Raw genomic sequence first — 12,064 nt, forward strand, 5'->3', positions numbered from 1 at the left:
TATTATTTATTTATTTATGTAAATACAATGTATATATGTTTTATGTTTCAAAATCTTTTGAGTCCTTTGTGTTTAAAACGAGAAAATTTTGATCATGCTTTTTAGCCTATCAAGTCAAATATCATTATTTATGCTCTAGAAAACCTTAAAAATTGGGTTGTGATAAATGTATTAAAGAATTTCTACCGTCGAGCTTGGTAAAGGTCGAATAGGATAGCACACCGATGCTATTTGAGGAGTTACTATTGTGTGTGGAAGCAGGTCAAAAGTGAAGGTCGAGACCCTATAAGCGTGTTCTGGTTAAGGAGATGTGACGTAATAGTTTTAGTTGGATTGCCATGCACATTAGATCTGTCCTACGGGAGGGCGTGGATGATACCGGTAATCATGGAGGTAGCACAGAGAAGGGGTGTATGAGATAATGAAGATGAAGAATTGATTAGAAGTAATAAAATGGAGTGATAAGGGGGGAAGTCAAGAAGAGAGAGAAATAGGGGTAGTTTGAATGGAGCAGCGTGTGTTGATGGATGGTCCCGGGGGAGGGAGGGAGAGAGTTGATTGATATGTGGAATTGGGTGAAAAACGATTGTAGTAAGTCGGGATTTGATGTCCAACAGACAACTTGTGGGCCGAACAGTCGCTATCCAAAATCTGCAATCTGCAATTTGCAATCACCGTATAAAAACATCCATCACTGCCACACTAATAATAATAATAATAATAAACATAATTTAAAATAAAATAAAAAGACATGTCAGTTTTTGGCACTGAAAAGTAAAGAGATCTTTAAATATTCTCTTAAACTTGGATGATTGTGCTTCTTTCTCATTCATCTCCCCATTATCATTTTCATTTTCATTTCATCCATATGTTACCTTTTCTTCTCCCAAATAATTTCCAAAATATCCCATTCAATTCATCCATCACCTTCCAAATAAACTACTTCCAAATAAATTACAGGTAGATGTCCATTAATCCATTAATGCCCTAAACAATCTAAATAGAGTTTACAACTCAACATAATCCAAACTTTTTGTTTTCGGTTGGATTGTCAAATTCTTAGACAAAATTATTTTTAAAAAAATCATATTTATTCACTATTCAAATCTACGTCTTATTATATTAGGTTATATTAATAACTAAAATTTCATAAAATTCAAATATCAAACCTTTATAAGTTATACTTGTTTTTTTAAGAGTAGAGTGAATCATTCTATGATATAAGAAAATATCAGCCTTCTCCTCCATCTCTCATTCAGCCAATAGTAATTGTCTTCTAGTACCATCTATTGCCATCGATCGTCACTCTCAACCATCGTCTTTTCCTTTGTTGGAACTTCACATTGTTAATTAAAGACAAACATGATAGGTGTATAAATAAGAGACGTTATCTCTATTGATAAAAAAAAAAAAACAAAGTCACACGAGCTTATACATGTGAGCTCTCTTAGACCAACAATATGGTTCGTCCTTACTCTCTTTTTCCATATTCCATATGGATTTTAGATGAAAAATGTGAAGTAATTTTAGGAAAATAGGTAATAATTATGAACTATAGAGTGTGTTTAGTTGAAATGGTTGAAGTTTAGAGTGGTTGGTTTGGTTAGAAAGATTTAAGAGGGTGAGGAAGGTGCATGGTGGTTACTTGGATTTAAATCAAACTCCCTAACCCCTTCTTTTCCTTTTTTTTTTTTCTTTTCTTTATAATTACGGTATTAATTAGTATCATATTCCGCCAAAATAATCACCAAGGTAGAAGGGGCACATGCAGAGGATTGTTGAGAGGAGTATTCCCACGTCTACTAATTAAGGGGAATATCATGAGTATATAAGTAAGAGACATAATCGAATAAAATAATTGAATTATATTAATGTATAAAAAATAAATAGGAGAAATTGAGTAGCGGGTTGAAATGTCACAAATCAATCCGGTTTGCAGTTGGAAACTAAGGTAGTTTTGATTTGGTTCTTGATTTGGGTTTGGTAGCACAGCTTCAAATACATTTTTATTTTATTTATTTTCTTTTATTGATATGTTTTCTTTAATTTTAAGAAAACTCTTTTTTTCTTTTTTTGATTCCATTTATTTCCATTTTTTAGTTTAATAATACATAATTACAACACATTTCTGGAAAACTTTTATATAAACCACAAAATTCCAAAATATTCGTTGACTCATTATATGTATACTCTAAAATAGTATTCTTATTAATTCTTTACTAATTTCTGTAATTCAATCCCTTTTTTCTCCTTTTAAAATTGTGAAATTTATTTAATTAATTCAAATTTTAAACATAAATATTCTCTTCGTCTCCAAAACAAAATTTTAAGGACGCTATTGACCCTTGGAGTTGTGAGAGGAGAATTTGGTGGATTAGTGTGTGGGAGGAGGGTAGATTGGTCATTTAGAGAATCCAAAACCATGAAACGGTTACGTGTGGCTTTCACTGCTACAATCCCTTTTTGAGTTTTGTCTCTTCGGGGTTGCTAATAATTCCCTCTTGAAATTACCCTTTTACCCTCGCTCAACACAGCGGATTGAACGATCCGGGTATGGCATTACCGACATTTCAGAAGCCGGATGATTGAGGGGACTTTGTACTATCCTCATCCCTTTATTATCATATGTTATAATGGTTTAACCTTTTATTTACTGACGTGTCTGGTTCGGTCAATGAACTGGGATGGAGGGTAGGGTGGGAGGGCATTTTGGGGAATTCACCTCTCCTTTTCATATCTGCAGAGAAATATAATAAAAATTAAAAAAAAATATACGAGCCATTCTAATAAAGCTAAAAGCAAAGACAGGAGAGCTTATAATACCATTGCGTAGATTCGTGATCGTTAATAGAAGGAGAAGGAGCCGAGTCTCAGACTCCTTTTGCATAAGGCGAATTGTAGCCCCTTAAAAGAAAAGATAGGAAGGAAAGAGAAAGACAGGAGGAGAGAGAGAGAGAGAGAGAGAGAAATGGGAAGAATTGAAGAACAACCTTTCAATTGGAGTGTAATGAAAATGATATCTCAAGTCCTTTGCCTCCTCCTCCTCCTTCTAACAAGTTCTCTTTTTTTTGTGTGTTGAAAAAATTGGAGAAAGATGATGATGATGATGATGAAAGGGAATTATGAGGATTTTATGATATGGGAATTGTAGCCCACCCTCTTCAATTCTTGTTTTTCACCATTTTTCTACAACAATTTCAACAATTTCATTGTGATTCTATGTCACAACAAGACTACCAGCAAGCGGCGGCGGCGGCGGCAGGCTTCTTCACGCCCTTCTCCAATGGCTTTGATAGATCCTCCACTGCCCACCAAGACCCTCAGCAACACTACCAACACATAGCCCACCAGATCCGCAAGGAGAAGCTTAGACTTCAAGGCTTCCACCCGCCGCCCCATCCGCCATCGTTAGTCGGAATTGACGATGACGATGATGACCAATCCGCTGGTGCTGCGGCGCTCCACCACGTCTACGATTCGGCTGGAATTTTATCGGAAATGTTCAATTTTCCTCCGGCTCCACCGCCACCGCCACCGCCGCCGCCACAGACGGAGTTGTATGGGAATCGGGAAGCGATGAACGCAGCTGACTCAGCGGTTGCCATGCAGCTTTTTCTGATGAACCCTAACCCTCGCTCGCCGTCTCCACCGCCGCCGCCACCGGCAGTCTCGTCCACGCTTCACATGCTTCTTCCAAACCCAGGTTCAGGAGGGTCTTTCGGACAATTCACGTGGGGTGTGGTTCCGGAGCAAGAAACAGGAGACCATTCTTCCTCAAACCCTAATGAAGGCCGTCTTTCGCTGTCGTTGTCATCGTCTTTGGAGGCTGCAAAAGCTGAGGAATTGAGAATGGGTGACAGCGCCAGTGGGTTACTTTATCAAACCCACCATCACCCCCAACATGTTCATGTCGGAATTGAGTCGTCTAATCCACTGGGGGTTGTCAACTTGTTGAGAAACTCAAAGTATGTTAAAGCTGCACAGGAATTATTGGAGGAGTTTTGTAGCGTTGGAAGAGGTCAGTTTAAGAGGAGCAAATCAAATTTGCCCTCCAACTCCAATTCCCACGGCGGTGACGGCGCCGGAGTCTCTTCCTCCGCCGCAAAAGATCATCAGCCGCAGCCAGCTTTGTCAGCAGCTGATAGAATCGAACACCAAAGGAGGAAGGTCAAACTGTTGTCTATGCTTGATGAGGCATGTAAAATCTTTGTCTATGTCTTTATTAATTTTTTAATTTCTAATTATTTGGGGAATTGTATAATTAAAGGTTTGATCGAAGAAATTTGGTGTTGGGAAAATGGAAATGCAGGTGGATCGAAGATACAACCATTACTGCGAGCAGATGCAAATGGTGGTGAATTCATTCGAGGAGGTGATGGGGTTGGGGGCGGCGGTTGCATACACGGCGTTGGCGCAGAAGGCGATGTCGAGGCATTTCAGGTGTCTGAAGGACGCAATAGTAGGGCAGCTGAAGCAAAGCTGCGAGATGTTAGGGGACAAAGATGGGGGAAGAGCCTCTGGAATAACAAAGGGAGAGACTCCAAGGCTTAAGCTGTTGGAGCAAAGGCTGAGACAGCAACGAGCCTTCCACCAAATGGGCATCATGGATCAAGAAGCTTGGCGTCCTCAACGCGGCCTCCCCGAACGCTCTGTCAACATCTTGCGCGCCTGGCTTTTCGAGCATTTCCTTCATCCGTGCGTATCTTTCCTACTCTTCTCTTAACAAATATTTCACTTTTTAACTCCAAATTCAACCGGTGGATTGTTAGCTAATCTAACGAATGATCATGGATTTATAAGTAAGATGGAGAAGTCCAAAGTAAAGTCACAAGAACTTATACTCAAATTGAATGATATAGTGAGCGAAGTCAAGGGGGTAAGTGAGAGTAAGTGAGCAGAAGAAAGCTGGAAATGAAAGGGGAATCAAACAGTGATAACAGTGTCCTAGGATGTGAAAAATGGTCGGTGAGGTAAAAGGTGTCGGAAAAGGCAAGCTAGTGAGGGAGCTGCATTAAGACTCACTCACTGGCCGGCCAAGATGATGCTGATAATGATGGAGGGGAGGGTAGGGGAGGGGGAGAGCAACCAATTTAATCAATAATTGGGGAGCTACAAATCATATCTGACTTAGATTTTGACACTCCAAAAGCTACGTTTAAAGTAAAACAAGCTCAAATTTCTTTGTTTTCTCAGGTACCCTAGTGATGCTGATAAGCATTTGTTGGCTAGGCAGACTGGTTTGTCAAGAAACCAGGTGAGTACATCTTTCTCTCTCTCTCTCATCAAACTCAGAATTTAAGACCAAAACATTAGATTCGTTGTTTTGTTGTGTGTCTGGTCCTTGGATTCTTTGTTTCTTCACGTACTACGAACACAAAAATTCTGAACACTAATTAATGTCGAGCACTAAGTACAGTAGCTGCAAACGGAGGGACACAGAAATAAAATAAAATATATATTAATTGTAACAAAACAAAACAAACTTAAGAAAGCTTCTATTTCACTGTTAAGGTAAGCTTCGTTTTTACTAGGTTTTCCGATGTTGGGTTGTATTAGAACACAGTTTACATGTTAGGAAGTAGAAGCTTTGAAATGTCCATTTAGTACGAATTGAAAAGGGAAAGGCAAAGGCAAAAGTAGAGTTGTGGGTTTGGATTGATGCATATGTAAAGGGAATAAAAAGGGTATTTCATTTTGTATTCAATCAACGGATACAGAAGTCTAGTGTGTTGATTCATTAATGGAGTCTCCACCTTTTGATTCAAAACCCCTTTCAAAAGTTTTCCTTCATTGTCAGACTGCCCTTTGTCATCGGCATTCACCAGAACCCAGCGGCTGTTACTTCGCTGCCGCTGCCGCTGCCTGCCTGCCTGCCTGCCTTCCTGCATTCCTGCCTGCCCCTCTCCTTGCCCTCTTCTGCCATTATTATGTTCTAAAAGTTGGCTGATTAACTCCCCGTTTTCCCACTTTTACCTCTCCTTCTTCTTCGGCTATTATATATTGTCCTCTTTGAATTCAAACCCGATATCAATGATGTGTCAACAAAGCGGTTAAGCCCATTATAGATAGATTGAGGGTTCCCACGTCAATTGAAAAAGAAAACGAGCGTTAGCGAGGACGGTGGGCCTCTCAGTTACAAAATCTAAAAAAGACAATCTTGAGCATGGTTGAACAGTTTTATAGGGAGTTGGGAAACCTGGGACTTCTAAAATAATAAAAAATAAAAAATAGGGTTTTAATATTTATTTATGGTAATTTGGTAGTGATAGAGAGATGAATGAATAAAAAATGATGTTTTTATGCAGGTATCAAACTGGTTCATTAATGCCAGGGTTCGGTTGTGGAAACCCATGGTGGAAGAGATGTACCAACAAGAAGCCAAAGAAGAAGAAGAAGAAGATGATGATGATGATGAGGATAATACAGATGAGGACACAAAAACCAACCCCCATCAAATTACCTCTAATGCCCTTTCACAAACTCCAACGCCGCCGTCCGACGCCACTCCTCCACCACCACCACCACCACCACCACCACCACCAAGCCATCCTCCACCCTTCTCGCAAAACCAACAATATTCCTCCCAGGCGCCGCCAACTCCATCGATGGTGGCAAACTGCTTTCCCGCCACCCACTATGATTCAGAGCTGCAGGACACGTGTCGGCGAGTCAGCGTTCTCACTGCACCTGATCATCAATTCGGGACCACAAACACCTCTGCCACGTCTGACATCCAGGGGCCCACCACGCTTATAAGGTTCGGGACCACCACGGGTGACGTGTCGCTCACATTAGGTTTACGCCACGCCGGAAATATCCCCGATAAAAACCCTTCTTTCTCCCTGAGATCCGAGTTTGGAGACTGTTAGATTAAATACAATTTCATATATATAATTTAATATAGACATAGTTTAAACACAATTTTTTTTCTTTTCTATTCTCTTATATATATATATTTAAGAAGAAGAAAAACAAGTGAAAAATAATCATTTTTATTATTATTATTATTATTTTGTTTATTTCCCCAATTAAGCCATTTTATTAAGGAATTTTAGAGGGTGGCATATATTAATTAAATATAATGCATCTGTATCTAGTTTTCATTGTGTTCTACTTCCTAACTACTTTATATTTTATAGGGTTATATATTTTAATTAATGAAGCTCACAAAATTAGTAAACCCAAATTGAAGTGTTTATGAAGTTTCATCGTACAATTAATTACTTTCCTCTCACTCTAATCAAATGAATATCAACAATTTATGTACTTTAATATTATTTACATATTGATTACCTATAACGTTAATAACACAATTTAAATGTGTTCTTGATAAGACTTATGTAGGGGAAACTAAGATTCGAATTATCTTGTTGATCAAATATCTGAAGGCAAGAACACTTGTTTGAGATTTAAAATCGATTATGTGAAGCTTCAACAATTCCAAACATCCAACCTCAACTATGAATTGCAAAAAAAAAAAAAAAAATTAGTCCATCGCTCAAAAAAAGCAAAAATATTTTCATTACCCATATCTAAATGTAACCGTAAAATAAATAAAAAGTCTCAAAATACATTAACTAAATACCATATCTCTAAATTATCATTACCCAATATCTTGTGATAATTCGACGAACATTTTCTTCTCATTTTCCTTGAATTTTATATTGGATGATTGATGTCTTGATCATATCGTTCTACTTTGTTTTTTATATTTATAATACTTTTGCAAAATTTTATTTTAACTACGATAGATTTATAGCAACTCTTTCAATTAGAGGTATTCATATGCTTCAATAATTCGAATTACCCAACTCACATCATAAAAGTTGAGTTGAGTTAGTTAGATTTTTCGACCTCGAATTGTAAAATTTTTAGAAAATCGAAAATTGGATTTGGTTTGCAGGTAGACATTTGTTTTGTTGGGTCAATCTAACCTACCGGAAAATAGAGTTACAACTAAATCCTGCCCTACTCTTAAAAACCTAGACGATAAACCCTAAAAAAAAAGAACAGTCCAACAACTCAACCCAATCCAACCTTGAAAAAGAGAGGCTTTTAATTAGGTTGGGTGGTAAACTCTATTCAGGCTGCTTGGGTCACAAACTCAACCAACATGAAATTTCAAGTTGATTCATACACCACCTTACTTCCGATCGTTTTCTAATTCTTTTTGGGAGATTTTTGTGTTTGTTGCTTGTCTCTCAAAACCAGTTTCCAAATGGAAATATTGTTGGAAAATAGCAATGACATGCATGTTTAAGTTAGCTTAGAAACGAAAATAATAAAATTTGAAGCAACAAGAACCCTTCACCTATCTTTCTACAAACATTTGTCTGTTGTTGCTTTCCCTTTGAGAAAACACCTCTAATCCACCTCAAAATATAATATACTTTCCTTTCTTCTCCTTCAACCAACACCCAATTTCCACTTTCTCCCTCATTTTTACCCTTACTCTAAATATACCTTTCTCCTCTCTTTTCACACCACCCTAACCTAATGCATAAAAACACCCATAATTACCGTTTTACCGTTCTAAAGTTCGATAGTTTGAATGTGTCGTACGCATGACTACAGCATACTAATTGATCATGGCAAAAACATATCAAGATTGAATAACAAACAACTTTTCTTCCCGTTGATCTATCTGTTTCACTTATTTAATTGATTAAGAGAGAAAGTTGTGGAATTCTTTTAGAAATTAGATGCACGAACTAGAAATTTTGTAAAAAAGAGAAAAAGTAGGGGCGGGAGGAATGAAATATTTCATTGAACATGGAGCTATTTATTGTACTTTGGTTCTATACCAAGTGTATACATGAAATTCACTCTATATTAATTGCACATTAATTAAAAAAAACATCTTATCTTCAATTACGGTGGGGAGACTAATGTGGTCCTGTTGGGCTTGTATGTTATTGGGGCATAATTAAATAGAAAAATAATGAAGGGTTGGAGAAATTATTCAAAATTATTCCGTCAAATTATAATAAGTTCATTAAATTTAATGGGTCAATCCTGGAGTTCATAATATTATTGGACCATACATATGAGGAATTCATTAACCAACCAAAGGATCATAAATCTCCTTGCTTAGTAGTGCTTGGATTGATAGCTAATTCATCAACAACATGGCTCAGGCCTATGTGTTTGATATTACAAAAGTCCTGATAGGGATGAGGAGCGCCCAAGTTGGGTATCTATTTAATGCCCAAAATTGAATAGGGAAGATAATGTGAAATTAAATGTGGGTCTCTGGCGTGGAGGGGCCCTATGAGTGGGCTGTCTTTGTCGAGAACATAAAATGTGGGCCGATAATTAGGGTTCTTGAGGCCCATGATAATGATGACTCAATTTTGAAACCACCTCAATGCTTTATTTGTCTCTTGTGCGTCCATTAATGGCATACGTCCAAATTTTGATATGTTTATCTTTCTTAATTAAGGAGGGCTGCCGTCCCTCCGGGTTGAGCTTACCTTATTTTGCGGCTTTTAAGGACATGGGCATGTGGCCTCACTTAAAACAATGCCCTCTTGCCTCTTATAAACAAGACTTTTGAGGCATTTAAATGGGTTGAACATGCATGGTTTGTGAGCCCAATTAACTCGCTTATGCTACATATTAGAACGGGTGTGGCGTTCAATGGGACTCTATTCACCTAGGTGTTAATTTATAAACATAGGGTATGTGGGATTCCATCGAATATGGTGATAACGTTGAGGAGCATAAAGAAATGATAGTTCTTACTGTCATCTACCATCCAGTGGATCAGGAGAAGAAGAAACTGAAAAATAGAGATAAGAAGAAACTAAATGCTACTTCAGTTAGTGAAGAGCAAATTGCAAGTCGTTTTGATGACCTAGAGATTAAGGTTTGTGGCGATCTAGAGGATGATGATTAATACAATATTCAAGCTTTGTGGTGATCTAGAGGATGGCGATGGTAGAATTTATGAAAGTGACATTCAATAGGTTTCATCATCCACCATTTTCTTAAGCGAATGGAGGTAATATAATTATGAACCAAAAATTATCATGGTTGCTAGCACTCGAGGGACCCCGAGGGTATGGACAATGACATCAGTCTAAACTTACCACAGTTTTTGTTTGTAACTGTTCTAAAGAATAGGGCATCGCCTGAAGTAGCCACATCCCTGGACTTAAGACACTTTGTTACCTATGTATGTGAGCCAATTTGGGCTTTCGAACGACGTTCTCAAGTTCATGAAAGGACCAACTCCCTTATCAAACATGAGTCTATTGTTATTTCAGCTCATCTGTTTGTAACTGTTCTAAAGTAGCCACATTTCTGGACTTAAAGACACTTTGTTACCTATGTATGTGAGCCAATTTGGGCTTTCGACCGGTATCCTCAAGTTCATGAAAGGACCAACTCCCTTACCAAACATGAGTCTATTGTTGTTTCAGCTCATCCACGTGCCTTTTCCTATCACAAGATGGGTATCCCACTCACCAAAAGAGGTTTGATGCAAATATGGTGCTTAGTGCATGACAATAAAATCAATGAAGTATAACCGAGAAAAAAATGTTGGGGCTTCAACAGCCTTATCATCTCAACCAATAAAGCTTAGAGGAAGGTTCAAAGCATAAGAAAAATGGGACATCGAACCTACCATGGGTTAGGCCTAAAGAAAGCCTACAAAGAAACAATCAACCCAACGATAATAACATAGGTGACAATTACCAACTTGTTCAAGCTCAATCTATTGACGGTGTCCCCAAAAATTCTCAAGAACATATATTTCTAGAAAGCAGGGTTGAATATATAGAGAAATACACTACAAGAAGTTTCGACATGCAAGTATGATGATTAAGTTCTTGCACAGAAGATAGGAGGATAAAAAATTGCATGATGTGGAATTGAAATTTCTTAGGAAGAAAACGGAGTTTATCAGGGACCAAGTGAAATTGACATTGGAGAGCAACGAAAGAATATTCTCAACAAACGCCTAGCAAGGGTCAAACTTGCAGAGATGCGGGAGTTGCTCGAAGTGAATAATCTCAAGCAAAGCAAAGTTTACAGAGAAGATTGTGCGTCAGTAAGCTTGTCTTGATTTAATTTGTCCAACAAATTTATGAGATTTAACTTTTGGAACAAATTTGGGAGTTTGTGGAATAAGTTTATTAAATTTATGAGATAATATCACGTGTAACATGTTTCAAATCTAGGAGATATTGTCTAGATATTTTGAAAGTGTAAGAGATAAGAAATACGATTACAAATGTGTAGTTCACATTGTCTAGTCTCTTCCATAAATACCCCTCCACCCCCACTAATCTCTTCTTGATCCGTCTTAATAATGAGTATGAATGTTTCCCAACAATCTACAAATTCTCCCTCGTACTATTATTTCTGTTTCGATTATTCATTTCGATGTACATCGATCAAGGGTCAAAATCAACATGACCAAAGAAGCTCTCTAGGGGACTAGCAATGTGAATGGTGTCATCCTAGTCTCCATCACCTTATCCACCCTAGCACTCCAATGGCGTTATCAACAACCTAGGTCAAATTTAACAGCGCCGCTCTACCAAGTGGAAGGTCCAGAGAAGTAGTATTTTCGAGCTAGGTGTAGGCCAATTAGAGTAGAACATTAAGAAGACTATATGTCATTATCGTGTGTGGAAATGGCCAAAGGTCTCCTAGATAGGGCCTTAGTATTGTACACCCGTCTGGAGAGGGGTGAGGAACCACATGAGTAGACGTAGTAGTTGGCAAGCACATGTGGGGTCGCTCTCCCCAGATTCTGACTCTATAGCCGTGTGGAAGAGTTGACAACTAACCTTCTACTATTAAGATGATGTTAAGTCTACTAGATATCATACTCGGATAGAAAAGATCCCATTATGTTTCTTTATTAATTAAAATATTTTTATGTAAAAATATTTATTTACGAAAATATTTTTAAATTCAGCGATCTACAAAAAGAAGAAGGCATTAAAAGTAAGTAAGATGAAAATTGAAAGCAGCATTTATTGAAACGACGTCACATTAACCTTATGTCCTCACCTTTCACTACGGGGGGGGGGGGGGGAAAAAAAAAAAA

The 12,064-nt window shown here is 37.8% G+C and overlaps 2 protein-coding genes across 3 annotated transcripts in view; one reads left to right on the forward strand and one right to left on the reverse strand.

Moving 5' to 3' along the window:
* The first annotated feature begins 2,868 nt into the window (after positions 1–2,868).
* On the forward strand, positions 2,869–6,921 carry LOC111434981 (BEL1-like homeodomain protein 4). Its single transcript, XM_023072324.1, has 4 exons — positions 2,869–4,194; positions 4,310–4,695; positions 5,194–5,254; positions 6,306–6,921. Exons 1-4 carry the CDS (start codon positions 3,139–3,141, stop codon positions 6,867–6,869), a joined length of 2,067 nt encoding a protein of 688 aa, XP_022928092.1. The 5' UTR covers positions 2,869–3,138; the 3' UTR covers positions 6,870–6,921.
* A 5,040-nt stretch (positions 6,922–11,961) lies between these two features.
* LOC111434987 (STS14 protein-like) overlaps positions 11,962–12,064 on the reverse strand; it is a 1,042-nt gene continuing 939 nt past the window's right edge. Inside the window, exon 2 of one of the 2 annotated variants that reach the window (XM_023072332.1) lies at positions 11,962–12,037. The gene's annotated coding sequence lies outside the window, so the exon portion shown is untranslated. Of the gene's footprint in view, positions 12,049–12,064 lie in introns of both variants that reach the window. The other variant, XM_023072333.1, reaches the window with a different exon arrangement.

Source organism: Cucurbita moschata, unplaced genomic scaffold (assembly GCF_002738365.1).
Source record: "Cucurbita moschata cultivar Rifu unplaced genomic scaffold, Cmos_1.0 Cmo_Scf00047, whole genome shotgun sequence".
NCBI lineage: Eukaryota > Viridiplantae > Streptophyta > Magnoliopsida > Cucurbitales > Cucurbitaceae > Cucurbita > Cucurbita moschata.

Coding starts and splice junctions, on each gene's coding strand:
- LOC111434981 (XM_023072324.1), top strand. CDS start 3,139: ATGGGAATTGTAGCCCACCCTCTTCAATTCTTGTTTTTCACCATTTTT. Junction 4,195..4,309: donor TGTTGTCTATGCTTGATGAG/GCATGTAAAATC, acceptor ATGGAAATGCAG/GTGGATCGAAGATACAACCA. Junction 4,696..5,193: donor TTCGAGCATTTCCTTCATCC/GTGCGTATCTTT, acceptor TTGTTTTCTCAG/GTACCCTAGTGATGCTGATA.